Raw genomic sequence first — 15,327 nt, forward strand, 5'->3', positions numbered from 1 at the left:
ACCCCTCAGACATTCTACACATTCTCTCTTGAGGTCCAGTACTGGCCTAGTTTTCCCAATCCACTTTCATATTAAAATCCCCAACAATTATCATGACATTGCCATTCTGACATGCCTTTTCTACCTCCTGCTGTAATTTGTAATCCACATCCTGGCTGCTGTTTGGAGGCCTGTGTACAACTGTCATTAGGGTCCTTTTTCCCTTGCCTTTTCTTAACTCAACCCATAGAGACTCTACACCTTCCAATCCTTTGTCAACCCTTTCTAATGTGGTAAATTGGATTAGCAAATTTGCTGATGATACAAAGATTGGAGGTGTAGTGGACAGTGAGGAAGGTTTTCAAAATTTGCAGAACGATTTGGACCAGCTGGAAAAATGGGCTGAAAAATGGCAGATGTAGTTTAATACAGACAAGTGTGAGGTATTGCACTTTGGAAGAACAAACCAAGGTAGAACATACAAGGTAAATGGTAGGGCACTGAGGAGCGCAGTAGAACAGAGGGATCTGGGAATACAGATACAAAATTCTCTAAAAGTTGTGTCACAGGTAGATAGGGTTGTAAAGAGAGCTTTTGGTACATTGGCCTTTATAAATCAAAGTATTGAGAATAAGAGTTGGAATGTTATGGTGAGGTTGTATAAGGCATTGGTGAGGCCGAATTTGGAGTATTGTGTGCAGTTTTGGTCACCAAATTACAGGAAGAATATTAATAAGGTTGAAAGAGAGCAGAGAAGGTTTACAAGGATGTTGCCAGGACTTGAGAAACTGAGTTACAGAGAAAGGTTGAATAGGTTAGGACTTTATTCCCTGGAGCGCAGAAGAATGAGGGGAGATTTGATAGAAGTATATAAAATTATGATGGATATAGATAGAGTGAATGCAAGCAGGCTTTTTCCACTGAGGCAAGGGGAGAAAACGCCTGCAGGGAGTGGTGGGAGTGTGGAATGAGCTGCCAGATGAAGTGGTAAATGCGGGCTCACTTTTAACGTTTAAGAAAAACTTGAGACAGGTACATGGATGAGAGGTGTATGGAGGGATATGGTCCGTGTGCACGTCAGTAGGACTAGGCAGAAATATGGTTCAGCACAGCCAGGAAGGACCAAAAGGCCTGTTTCTGTGCTGTAATGTTCTATGGTTCCATGGTTCTAATGTTTTAATATTATTTCTTATACACAGGGCCACACCACCCCCTCTGCCTACTAACCTATCTTTCCTATACACCGTATATCCTTGGACATTCAGCTCCCAATGGCAGCCATCCTTTAGCCAAGTTTCAGAGATGGCCACAATGTCATACTTATTGAAGGGTTAATGGTGGCAGTTAATGAGTTATAAACAGAAAAGTGTGAAATATTGTAAAATGTTGTTCTGTAGAACATGTTCTGCATTTCAGGCACCACGACTGGAGGGAGGAAAAACTGAGCAAAATTACAGTTGGATAACTTCAGTAGAAGTGGCCAGATCTGAGAGAGACATTGAGTTACCAGAAGTTGCAGAATTCAGTATTAAGGAAGGCTTCAACATTCCCAGATGAAAGAGAAGTTGTTTCCCAGTCGAGTTGTAACCATGTAAAGGACCACAAATGAAGAAATCAGAGTAGTACTGTAAAGGGGAATTAAAGTGGTAGGTAATGGGAAGCCCAGGCACGCTCCTGCAGATTAAATGCAGACAAAATGGTCATCCAATTTGTTTCTCCAGTGGAGAGGGGACCATATCATAAACACCAAATGTAGTAAAATAGATTGAACGAAGTGCAAGTGAATTACTCCTTCACCTCATGAAGTGATTTGTTTGAATATCGAGTCCCTGGATTGTGGGAAGGGAGAGGGACAGGTGTTGCTCCTCTCACTGTTCAGTGGAAAGTTTGATAAAAAGGAGGATGGTTGATGGTGGCAGAGGAACAGATCCAATAGTGGTGGAGGGGGACATCAACTTCACAATTCCAAAACAAAATGCAGAAAGAAATATCAACCAACATACATGTTCTCATTAAAGGGGGAATGTCAACTCAGACCATGAGAGGCCTGTGTCGGGCATTTTCATGCCTTACAAGGCGCAAATTGGAAGCCTGTGTGGGGCGTCACTCCTCGCACAGACTGGAGCAATGTGTGATTATGTGCCTTGCTCAAGGGCACAAACACACTGCTACAGCTGAGGCTCGAACTAGCGACCTTGAGATCACTAGACGCACGCCTCAACCACTTGGCCACGTGCTTCACTTAAATAGGACAAAAATTATTCTTCAAACGGCATGGAGAAATGGAGATAAACAGTATAGTGTTCTGAAAATGCTGGAAATCCAGAGCAAAATACAGAAAATGATGGAGGAACTCAGTAGATTAGTTTGCATCTATGGAAGCGAATGTTTTGGGTGGAGACCTTCTGATAGCATGTGATAGCAAGTAGGGGATTGAGAGGCAGGTAACAGGTGATACCATGAAGTATTACAGCCGTACTACTCTACCCCTGCTGCCCCTCCAGGCCTCACCTGCCAAGTACGTGGCAAGCAGTGCTCGTCAAGGATCGGACTGTACAGCACATATCAAACCCCACTCACTGACTGCAAGGAACCATCATCATCCTAAGGGATGGACAGCCAGAGTGAGAGAGACACTGAAATCAGTACTTACAGAATCATTTTTAATGCAAAGCGTGTCTCATAAATTGGATTTAATCAAGAGTCCTAGATCTTAGATTGTAGGAACCAATTAATGTCCAATTAGACAAGTTGTGTCCTATGAATCAGAGAAACCAGCTTAATAGTAATGATTCCAGTTAGACAATTTTAGAGTGTATTTCTGGAATCACTTTATAATTTTGTATCTATTTTCAACTGGAGAAAATTCTGGAACTTATCGGGTTGCGTATTGGAGCGCGAATACGAACACTGCCCTTCAACGGTCCGCCGATTACGTCAGATGATTGACGTTGAAAAGGGACAATGAAGGAGAGAGAGGCTCGCCTATGGTAGCGGCTGATTGGTCATATGCGGTAGAGGCCCTCCTGCTGGGTGGGGGCAGGAGGCGGGGCTCGGGCTGCGGGACCGGGGTTGGACAAGATGGAGGCTCTGCAGTGCCTGGCGGGTCCCGAGCAGCTGGAGGACGCGGCCTACGCCAGAGCTTTGCTCCGGGAGCTCAAGTCCTTCTACGATGCGCGGCTGCTGGTGGATGTAACGTTGGAGGTGGATGGCGGTAGCCGCTTCCTGTGCAACCGGAACGTGCTGGCAGCCGCCAGCCCCTACTTCAGGAGTATGTTCACGGGCGGCCTGTTCGAGAGCAAGCAGCAGAGCGTCACCATCCACGACGTGGACTCGGACTCGATGGCGCTCATCATCGACTACTGCTACACCGGCCGCGTCACCGTGTGCGAGGCCAGCGTGCAGAAACTCTACGTGGCGGCCAACATGCTGCAGCTCGAGTACGTGAGACAGGCTTGCGCCGCCTTCATGGCGCGGCGCCTCGACCTCTATAACTGCGCCGGCATCTTAAAGGTGAGCGGGCTTCCTCCCCCTCCCACACCTCCCGCGGGGAAACGGACCGCAGAAGGGGGCGGAGGCGCGCCCCCTCACTGGAGAAGGGTGGGGTGGGGTGGAACCGCTCCCGGTCTCCAGAGAGAGGGGAATACCCCTTCTTCCCACTCCCCCCCCCCCCACGAGAGGACCTCCCCAATCAATATAAGTATCTGTTTTTAAACTGGAGAGAGCAAATCTCTAGGTGTGGCTCGCCTGTGTCCTTTTCAGGGTATAATAGATTTGCCTAGAAAAGAGATCTGTGATTTCCCAAGGTATGTACTTCCTTATTTTGGTCATATTGCAGGTGTATCTCTGTAATTGCTAGTGAAGATACACATTTGTTTCTATTTGCTGCAGCAATTCACTGACCTGTTTAAAATGGTACATGCTTTCCAGTAAAAAAACATGAAAGGGGTGTCTATTTACAATTTTTCCTTGCCCTGGAACTCTGTTTACACTGTTCCTTGCTTTGATCGTTATCCATTTGGCTACCATGCACAATCACCGTGTCCTTTCTTTTTTAACTCCTAAATTTACCCTTGAAAACCCACCTCGTCCCCCTTTATTCAGACGATACTGTCCTAATTGATTTAAGTATTGTTCCTAGTCCTGCTTACCTGAAGCTGAGCTGATCGTGTCAACTACGTGCAGTGGATACCTGGATGCATTTGCAAAAGATAGTATAGGCCCTGGCTGTGCCTGATGAGGCCCTTTAAACCAGGTGCCAAACACAGTACAGAATTAAATTAAGTATTTTCTGCCCGTCAATGGTCCATTTTATTCTTCCATTCCCTGTATATAAAATGTCATGTAATGTCTTTCACAAATCTGTAGTATTGAAGTAATTGGTTATGATAAATATGTTTCAGCTATTAAAATATTTGTAAGATTAACATATATTTCGAATGGATTTTATGTTAACAAAAACATTTTGTCTCTAACTCAATAATCCTAGTGTAGATTGGGATTACTAGTGCAGGGAGTCATTACTAGTCAGGATTAGTTTTCTGAATGACAGTTTTTCTATCCAAGATCTTTGAGACGTTTGTGCTTATGATGTTTTGTATTTAACAGTAGAAACAAAATGATGGAAAATTAGTTTCAGATTTGCGGTGTCTATTTCAGGCTGTGTTCCACCTGAAAGTTGCCTATGCTTGAATGAGAAAGTCCACAATTTCACTGTGGAAACATTTCCAAAATCAGTGGGCAATCTGAAGAATGGGCTTTGAAATGGCAAATTCAGTTTATATCATTTCCTCCTTCAGAAGTATTCAATGACACTGCAGCTGGAAACCTTTTGGCCCAGAAAGTGTATGTTGCAAGTCTGTTCACCTCAACCACATCTTTTGTCTTCGCAAGCTCATTTCTAACTCTTTAGATTACATTTCAGTGTTTAGTTAAAAGATGTTTATTCCTTTTATGGTGGAGCTGTTGATCTTTAACTCTCTTGCTCTTATTTCTTTTGGATCTCAGTACTACAGCCTAGTTCTCTAATGAGCTGTCATGGCTTCCTTTTCTGTCTTAAGTTAAATCCATATTCTTGAGTGTTGTAAATGTGTCTAATGTCTCAATGTTGTAGTTTTAGACTCCCTCTATTCTCCCTCATTGATGTCTAGGATGACTTGACTTGAGGGAAGGTTGAGCCATTTAGAGGTTAAGGTTGTGGCTGAGCTTACAGGAACAAGATGTGATCTAGCCTTTTATAAATGTTCTTCCATTCATGCCTGTTTTCTTCCCAAACTATCTTCTCTTTGATTACTCATTTTTGTTTCCATTTCACTTGAACAAAATTTCTTTCTCATTCAGTAGTGTCTTAATCTTTTGCCATACCCTGATATCATTCTTCTTTAAATATCCTCCAGTGAAAAATGCTGCAGTTTAGTTACACTGCACAGCACACAGTTTCCTTCCTGAATAGAAATCAGTTCATCAAGAAAATTCCCTGAAACTTCCTTTGGAAAATAACACTTAGGAATACAAAGCAAGAGGAATTTGAGATGGGATATCTGGCAAATTTAGTTTTCTTTAATGGTTGAATTTGCATTTGTGTTTCTGAAATCCATTAAATATTGATGTGGGGGTTTCCTGACCATGTCTGGGTCTGTTTTAGACTGATAGCTGTGATTTCTCTTTAAAAAGTTTGCTTTACATGATTACCCTTGTCAGTGAACCAGGTAGTCCATGGATTTTTTTTTTAGCCAGCAATTCTTATGTTCCATAAAGAATAGATTTAGAAATGTATTTTGTTTTTTTTCCAGCAATAAAAAGTTATTATGTTTTAATTTGACCACTTGTTTAGGCTACTGTACGGCACCAACGCAGCTGCATAACTTGTATTGTGTAACGTGCTCCATCTGTCTGCTTGCTATTTAAGTAAAACAAAAGACCCATATGATCAACATCCATCTGCCAACATACCTCAAGTATGTTGATGGGATTACACTCTTTTGGATCTTGGATATGCGATGACAAGTGGACATGCGTAGTAGTTGTGATATATTTTGAAAGGTGTTTGATTAGCTGAGACTTTGAGGAAATGAGTATTAAATCAGTGCATTTGTGAAAACTCACTTGTCAAATCCATAACTGATTTTTTTACCTTAGTTTGCAGATGCTTTTGACAACGTGGAACTGAAAGAAAAGGCACTTGCTTTCATCGCTTGCAACTTACAACATTTGTGCAAAACGGAGGAATTGTGTGAGCTTTCACTGGAACAGATCAAAGAGATACTGAAACTGGACACTCTGGATGTTGACAGCGAGGGGAAGGTGTGCACAGTGGCAATTCAGTGGATTGAATCAAATATCACCGAGCGTGCTACACATGCACTTGAAGTCTTGAAGTGTGTAAGATGGCATCATTTCAGTGAGAAGGACAGGCTGGATGTCGATGCACTTAAATCTCAGTTGTTTGTCAAAAACAAATCTCTTCTTTCCATTTTGGATGACCTTTCTGCTCCCAAAGGTGTTGATGTGTCTACCAGCATACATAACTCTTCAAAAAGGATTGGATTTAGTGCTAAAGAGATGGTTATATTTTTTGGCCATCGAAAGGAGCCTTTTCTCTGTTATGATCCCTATTCAGGTGACATTTATGCAATGTCTTCACCTTTGACTAGTCCAGCCCTTACAAAGTCCATCAGTTCACTTGCTGTCTGTGTTTCACCAGACAATGATATCTTTTTGGCAGCACAGCCAAGTAAACAACTCTGGGTATATAATGCAGTTCAGAATAGCTGGCAACAACTTGCAGAGCGACTGCTGGCAAGAGAAGGGATGGATGTTGCATATTTGAATGGATACATTTACATTCTGGGTGGTCGTGACCCGTCAACGGGCCTCAAGGTTAAAGAAGTTGAGTGTTACAGTATTCAAAGAAACCAGTGGATTTTTGTAGCCCCCCTGCCTCATGCACTGCATTCATTTGAGCTGATTACAGTTGGAGACTGCTTGTATGCGGTCAATAATAAGAGGATGTTATGCTATGTGCCGGAAAGGAATCAGTGGCTGAATTGTGCTTCCTTAAAGCGGAGTGAGTTCCAGGAAGCTTGTGTTTTCAATGAAGAAATTTATTGTATTTGTGACATCCCAGTTATAAAAGTTTACAACCCTTCAAAAGGTGAGTGGCGAAAGATCAGTGATATCCCCATCGATGCCAATATCCACAATTTTCAGATTGTTTGTCATGGCAACAAACTGCTTCTCATAACCACCATAGTGCCACAGTGGAGGAAAAACAGAGTGACTGTTCATCAGTACGATGCAAGTAATGATCAGTGGGTCAACATTGGTACAATGCTGGGTTTGCTACACTACGACAGTGACTTTATATGCCTTTCAGCACGCCTATACCCTTCATGCTTGGAGCCTGGGCAGAGCTTTATTAGCGAGGAGGACGATATCCGCAGTGAGTCAAGTGCAGACTGGGATTTTGAAGGCTCAAGTGATATTGACTCAGAGTCAGGGAGCTCAAGTTCATTTTCAGATGATGTTTGGCAGCCACCAGGAGGACTAAGAGTTGAACGAATACAGCAAAATGGCCATTCAGTCCCTCCAGATAATAGAGTTCCTCATATGAATGGCCAAAGTGGGAACTAACCAACTATATTTTAAATGCTCTTTAATGTGGGTGGGGGGGACAGAAGAGTCAAAAATAGTGAAAAGTAACTAGTATTTTTTTTTGGGGTTGTTGCTGATCTGGTAGTTTTTGGCAAATACAGACAGTTATATTTTTTGCGTTACATGTTAGTATGTTTGAAAGAACTAGGAAAATAAAAATCGCATTGAAATTGATTTTCTGTATTGGCAGTTACACCACGGATTTGTTCTGCATTTTGTTCTGGCCCTTCTCAAGTGTGCAGCACCATTTTAAAAATGATTACTTTGGTGATGGGGATCAGGTGGTTAACCGTGTTCAGAATTGTTCTCAGTAAAACCAGAGGTCTGAGGTTACTTGTCATATTTGCATTTACATTACATACTTGTATGTGATACTTAATCTCGTATTCTTGTATGATGAATACACACAAGATTATGAATCCATGAAGAATTAGTAAAACAGCAGCAAACTAGCAACAGCCTGTGGCAACTTTTGTAAAGAAGCCAAAGGTTATTGCAGCTCTCTAGGGAATGCACAGCTCTAGTTCATTTAGTGAATTCTAGTTCAAGAATATGAACAATCCAGATTTTTCTTTCATCCTTCATTTGGGTAATCTGTTGACTTTAATGAAATCAGGTAACTCAGCAAGCTTGCATTGTTTTCAGATTGGTAGGGGAAAAATGGATTAAGTAGCCATGTTCTATATCTCCTTAGTAGAACCCAAATACATTTGGTGGAAATCCTCATTTAAAAAAAGAAACTGGTCATTAAGTAACATTCACCTTTTGAAAAGTATATCAACATCTATCATATTTGTATAAATTTGTGGATTCCCCCCCCCCCCGAAAATAGCAATTTAAAAGCTGACCAGTAAAATTGGAACTGTTTTGAAGCTGACTATATGGACATCAAAAGTACAGATGTGCCAAATAGGAATGTTTGTAATTTCATGCATGAGAAATGGCTGTGTTTGCTTGCATCCAAAATGCACATACAGTACTTCTGTTTTATGTTGATCACCCCGGCCCTACTACTTGTATTTTATTTGCTGATCTTCATCTCTTCTCTGACAACATTATTGAGACATTAACCATGATGTATTTCAATGGCAGCACAGATTTAAACAGCACAATGCTCTACTTATTTGGGAAGATCTGTGTAAATAACATAGTGAAACCTGCTCATTCTGACCATCTAATGTTCTGAAACTGGCAGAAGTAGACAGAATAAAGATTACCACAACATCCAGTTAAAAAGAGCAAAATTTGAATCAGGAGATCTCAGATCTTTAAATTTTTTTTTTGGCTAGGTGATGCATTTGTCCTCAGTTTGTACCAGCATGAGGCTGTGGTGGTGCATGATTTAAATTTTCAGTTTAAAGAGGTCTTTTGTTTATTAAGTTATTTTCTTAATTTAAAAATATTTGATAAAGGAATTCGAATTAAGCAGCTTAAATTTAACACATTTGAACTAGAATTGACTTAACTTCATATTTCATCCTGTTTCTGCCTTGACAGTTCAGTCATTTTAAAAATATTTGTTTATACTAAGCAAATGGAATGAGGCATTTCAAATGAACATTTTCAATCCTTTTAAAGTTTAAAAAAAATGCTCATAGAATTCCAATTTTAAAGCATTAAAGTGCAAATGACTCTAGAAACTTGGAAATTAACCCTCATAACTGTAGCAGCAACTTGTATTAATGTAATTTCTTTAACATGGTAAAATGTATCTTAGTTTGCATAAAGGGGTGTTTAGTTAGAGTGAGGGTTTTAGATAGAGGGGCTGTGGTTAGATGAGTTTGAGAGGGAATTCCATAGATTAGGGCTTGGGCAGCTGAACTTATTGCCTGATTAGGCTTGAACTTCATTAAACAGTATATAGCATTTTTTAAAACCATTTATTGACTTGAATAATTTATTCCTAAATAAGGCATTTAAGCTATTCCATTGATTATCTGTAATTTCATCTTTTCAATATTTTAAATAGGGTGAGTTTTATGAGAAGTTTTGACTTTTAATTGATGCACGTTTGTACAAATTCTTTGCTGAAATTGCTACAGTCAAATACACATTTATAAACAATAGTTTATTAAATCTATCCTCACCACCCTCCCAACTTGCCTTTCAGTGTAGAGATTTAATAGCTTGCTATTTGAAGTATTTTTCACTGGAAATTGGCAGCAGAACAGATTATTCAGATTTGAGTGCTGTTTAGGAAGCAAATGCTTTGAGTTTGATGTTAAAATGACCTGTTATATGATGGACAGCTAACCCATAAAAGTTCATGTATTTGTACTATTATTGCTATATTCAATAAAAGGTTATCTTTTTTGCTTGTTCAAGATCAAAACTGTTAGAGGAGACAATGGTTTTTCTGTGAACCCATAAGCAGGGAGATGGTTCTTCCTGTCCCATGATCCATCTTATCATTTTCAGCATTGGTCTTTGAATATTGGAGTTTAACTTTTTAAATGCTGGGAGACTGAGGCTTAGATGTCCTTGTACGCAAGTCACTGGTACTTTGCTCAGCCTGCAGGAACAAAAACACACATGGAATCGGCACCAATATAGGTCAAGGGGAGAAGGGTCTGCAGTGCGCGGCGCGTGACGTAGCGCGCCGAGGTTTAAAAAGAGGAATTTTCAACGGTTCTTGTTTCAGTTGAAGCAAGCAGCTGAGAAAAAGGGAAACACTGCTCGGGGAGAAGGGTCTGCAGTGCGCAGGCACATGACGTAGCACGCCAAGGTTTAAAAACAGACCACCATATACAGCGGGCAGTGGAGTGAGAGGGAGCAGAGTAGGATGACTTTGGCTCAACAGGCTTCGGCCAGAGTAGGTTCCGGTAAGTTTTTTGTCCAGTTTGTTTAGAGTAGAGAGAATGCCAGGCAGGATGTTGGAATGCTCCTCTTGCAGGATGTGGGAAGTCAGGGAGCCCTCCGGTGTCCCTGACAACGACACCTGCAAGAAGTGCATCCAGCTGCAGCTCCTAACAAACCGCGTTAGGGAACTGGAGCAGGAGCTGGATGACCTCCGGACATTGGGGAGAATGAGGAGAATATAGATAGTAGCTACAGGGAGGTAGTTACGCCAAAGGAGCAGAGCACAGGAAATTGGGTCACTATCAGGCGAGGGAAGAGGAAAGGGCATGCAGAGCAGGGTTCCCCTGTGGCCATTCCCCTCAACAATAAGTCTACCGCATTGGATACTGTTGGGGGGGGGGGTGACTTACCTGGGACAAGCTGCAGCAGCCGGATCTCTGGCACTGAGTCTGGTTCTGCAGTGCAGAAGGGAGGGTAGAAAAAGAGGAGAGCGGTAGTGATAGGGGACTGGATAGAGGTGCAGATAGGAGGTTCTGTGGTCATGACAGAGAATCCAGGATGGTTTGTTGCCTCCTGGGTGCCAGGGTCGAGGATGTCTCTGATCGCTTGCATGACATTCTGAAGTGGGAGGGTGATCAGCCAGATGTCGTGGTGCACATCGGTACCAATGACATAGCAAGGAGGAGTGAGGAGGTCCTGGAGAGTGAGTATAGAGAGCTTGGTAGGAAGTTGAAAAGCAGGACCTCGAGGGTGGTAATCTCAGGATTGCTACCTGTGCTACGTGCCAGTGAGGGTAAGAATAGGATGCTCTGGAGGATGAACAAGTGGCTGAGGAACTGGTGTAGGGGGCAGGGTTTCAGATTTCAGGATCATTGGGACCTCTTCTGGGGCAGGTGGGACCTGTACAAGAGAGATGGGTTACACTTGAACTACAAGGGGACCAATATCCTTTCAGGGAGGTTTGTTAGTGCTATTGGGGAGGCTTTAAACTAGATTTGCAGGGGGATGGGAACCAGAGTACCAGAGCTGACAGTGGGGCTGGAGTGAAAATAAATGATGTTAAAAATTCAAGCAAAGCCACAAATAGAAAGGTTGTGAGTGGTGGTAAAAATCTTCTGAGGTGTATATATTTCAATGTTAGGAGTATTGCGGGGAAGGCAGACAAGTTGAGGGCGTGAATTGACTGGGACTCCCATACTGTTAGGGGTCTAGATGGGTTAGAGTTTGTAAAATGTGTTCAGGAAAGTTTTCTAAATCAATATGTAGAGGTACCAACTAGAGGGGATGCAATATTAGATCTCCTATAGGGAAACGAGTTAGGTCAAGTGCCGGAAGTGTGTGTAGGGGAGCATTTTGGTTCCAGTGATCATAACACCATTAGTTTCAACTTGATCATGGATAAAGATAGATCTGGTCCTGGGGTTGAGGTTCTAAACTGGAAGATGGCCAAATTTGAAGAAATGAGAAAGGATCTAAAAAGCATGGATTGGGACAGGTTGTTCTCTGGCAAGGATGTGATCGGTAGGTGGGAAGCCTTCAAAGGAGAAATTTTGAGAGTGCAGAGCTTATATGTTCCTGTCAGGATTAAAGGCAAAGTGAATAGGAATAAGGAACCTTGGTTCTCAAGGGATATTGCAACTCTGATAAAGAAGAGAGAGTTGTATGAGTTAAATGGGTTTTTTGCATCTGTATTTACTAAGGAAACTGGCATGAAGTCTATGGAATTAAGGGAAACAAGTAGTGAGATCATGGAAACTGTACAGATTGAAAAGGAGGAGGTGCTTGCTATCTTGAGGCAAATTAAAGTGGATAAATCCCCAGGACCTGACAGGGTATTCCCTCGGACCTTGAAGGAGACTAGCGTTGAAATTGCAGGGGCTCTGGAAGATGTATTTAAAATGTCGGTGTCTACGGGTGAGGTGCCAGAGGATTGGAAAATGGCTCATGTTGTTCCGTTGTTTAAAAAAGGATCGAAAAGTAATCCAGGAAATTATAGGCCGGTAAATTTGACATTGGTAGTGGGTGAGTTGTTGGAGGGAGTACTAAGAGACAGAATCTACAAGCATTTGGATAGACAGGGACTTATTAGGGAGAGTCAACATGGCTTTGTGCGTGGTGGTCATGTTTGACCAATCTATTGGAGTTTTTCGAGGAGGTTACCAGGAAAGTGGATGAAGGGAAAGCAGTGGATGTTTTCTACATGGACTTCAGTAAGGCCTTTGACAAGGTCCCGCATGGGAGGTTAGTTAGGAAAATTCAGTTGCTAGGTATACATGGAGAGGTGGTAAATTGGATTAGACATTGGCTCAGTGGAAGAAGCCAAAGAGTGATAGTAGAGGATTGCTTCTCAGAGTGGAGGCCTGTGACTAGTGGTGTGCCACAGGGATCAGTGCTGGGTCCATTGTTAGTTGTCATCTATTATCAATGATCTGGATGATAATGTGGTAAATTGGATCAGCAAATTTGCTGATGATACAAAGATTGGAGATGTAGTGGACGGTGAGGAAGGTTTTCAAAGCTTGCAGAGGGATTTGAACCAGCTGGAAAAATGGGTTGAAAAATGGCAGATGGAGTTTAATACAGACAAGTGTGAGGTATTGCACTTTGGAAGGACAAACCAAGGTAGAATATACAGGGTAAATGGTAAGGCACTGAGGAGTGCAGTAGAACAGAGGGATCTGGGAATACAGATACAAAATTCCCTAAAAGTGGCGTCACAGGTAGATAGGGTCGTAAAGAGAGCTTTTGGTACATTGGCCTTTATTAATCAAAGTGTTGAGTATAAGAGCTGGAATGTTATGATGAGGTTGTATAAGGCATTGGTGAGGCTGAATCTGGAGTATTGTGTTCAGTTTTGGCCACCAAATTACAGGAAGGATATAAATAAGGTTGAAAGAGTGCAGAGAAGGTTTACAAGGATGTTGCCGGGACTTGAGAAACTCATTTACAGAGAAAGGTTGAATAGGTGAGGACTTTATTCCCTGGAGCGTAGAGGAATGAGGGGAGATTTGATAGAGGTATATAAATAATGATGGGTATAGATAGAGTGAATGCAAGCAGGCTTTTTCCACTGAGGCAAGGGGAGAAAAAAACCAGAGGACATAGGTTTAGGGTGAGGGGGGAAAAGTTTAAAGGGAACATTAGGGGGGGCTTCTTCACATAGAGAGTGGTGGGAGTATGGAATGAGCTGCCAGACGAGGTGGTAAATGCGGGTTCTTTTTTAACATTTAAGAATAATTTGGACAGATACATGGATGGGAGGTGTATGGAGGAATATGGTCTGTGTGCAGGTTAGTGGGACTAGGCAGAAAATGGTTCGGCACAGCCAAGAAGGGCCAAAAGGCCTTTTTCTGCGCTGTAGTTTTTATATGGTTTTCTAGACAGATGTCAGTATTATTGCTCTGGGAACCTGATGCAAAATCTGCTGTGTGGAGAGGCTGATTATGAAGGCTGGTGTTGTGTGGGCTAGAGCTCAGTAGTGAGACCTGGATCACTGCTGGAGACTGGCAATGCCTGCTCTTAAAGGGCTCTCTCATCACCTGTATGGTACTTTCCTCAGCACTTTCGATGGAAGCTAAAGACTTCCCCTCTGTTTCACTGCAAGTGTCTCACTATACTCACTTAGCACTGAGCTTGTGCAGCTGAACAGAGTGAGAGCATAGGATTTGGGTAGTCAACACACAAAGCAGGTACTGCTGCTCTCTGGATTCTCTGTACTAGCCAAGATGCATGGCTGAACTCTACATTTCCCAGTCTACTCCACACTGGCTAGATAGCCTATACGCACTGAGCTGTGGGCACACTACAGAGGACAGTTTCATGCCAGATTTCCAGCAAGTTACATGGAATCAGAGCTTAAAGTATAGCTGTATCACTTGTGACTGCATGATCAAGAACAAGAACATTAAGATCATTGTTGAACTGGGCACTTCTCTGCAGGTGCTGCAAGTCATTAGGAAAGCAAAAACTACATTAGCTTTTATCGTAAAAATATAGTACAAGAGTTACAGTGCAGCCAAAGTATGCCTGATGGAAATGCACCCAGAACACATACAAATTTGGTTTCCTTAAAAAGATGTATTTGTGCTTGATTGGCTCCTAGGGTGGTCGGTCTGTTAAAAAGGGTGAAATTAAATCGTCTAGAGCACTTATTTGGCGTTTGAAAGAGTTGACCACATTGAAATGTGCAAAGTTCTAAGAGAACTTCACTGATACTTCTCCTGGCTGAGGAATTTAGGCTGTTAGTAAAATATTGGATAAACCATTTAAAACTTAAATGTGTAATTTCTTTTCTTGAACCCTGGTAAAGTTTGGAATTCTCTACCCCATAAACTGGAAGCATAGTTTGTGCTTAAAAGGCATGATAGATTTCCAGATAATAGAGGAATTAACAGTAATACATCATTGAAAGTATGCTTTTATTTAGGATTCTGGATAAATCTAAATATATATTGTAGTCTTATGTTTGTAAACCATTTAGTAATAATTCTGATATAATTTGATGAGATCCATTTATAAAAATTAATTTCCATATTTAATCATCTGAAATCTACTTTCCAGTTATGATAGCAGAGGTGGAAAAGCTGAATGGGTCATATAGACTGGGTTGATGATGGAGTTCAAGGCTATTATAATGTCTTAAGTTAATAGTCATTGGTGAAGGATCTTGCATGAAGTCTTGACTGGGGCTGCTGCTCTCTTTATGAAAAGTGGAGCAGACAAATTTTGAAAATGAGTTTAGTTGTACTGCTTTGAGGTTTTAATAACATTAAAAAAGTGAGTAGTACTAGTATTTATTGGGAGGCTTGGAAAGAGCAGTCATTTTCCAATGCCAAGCCAAGCAGAAGGCAATTATCTACTTTCAGAAGTTTTCCCAAGCATGAGGCACCAAATTAT

The 15,327-nt window shown here is 41.7% G+C and overlaps 1 protein-coding gene across 1 annotated transcript; it reads left to right on the top strand.

Annotated features, from left to right (window-relative positions):
• Nucleotides 1-3,034: 3,034 nt before the first annotated feature.
• On the top strand, nt 3,035-7,806 carry kbtbd7 (kelch repeat and BTB (POZ) domain containing 7). The gene is made up of 2 exons (XM_072260862.1): nt 3,035-3,492; nt 6,118-7,806. Exons 1-2 carry the CDS (start codon nt 3,061-3,063, stop codon nt 7,609-7,611), a joined length of 1,926 nt encoding a protein of 641 aa, XP_072116963.1. The 5' UTR covers nt 3,035-3,060; the 3' UTR covers nt 7,612-7,806.
• Nucleotides 7,807-15,327: the final 7,521 nt, after the last annotated feature.

This window comes from Mobula birostris, chromosome 6 (genome assembly GCF_030028105.1).
Source record: "Mobula birostris isolate sMobBir1 chromosome 6, sMobBir1.hap1, whole genome shotgun sequence".
In the NCBI taxonomy this organism is placed as follows: Eukaryota; Metazoa; Chordata; class Chondrichthyes; order Myliobatiformes; family Myliobatidae; genus Mobula; species Mobula birostris.

Excerpts from the sequence above, each read along its gene's own strand:
- kbtbd7 (XM_072260862.1), top strand. The coding sequence starts at position 3,061 with ATGGAGGCTCTGCAGTGCCTGGCGGGTCCCGAGCAGCTGGAGGACGCG. Across the intron at positions 3,493-6,117 it reads ACTGCGCCGGCATCTTAAAG|TTTGCAGATGCTTTTGACAA; the intron begins GTGAGCGGGCTT and ends TTTTTACCTTAG.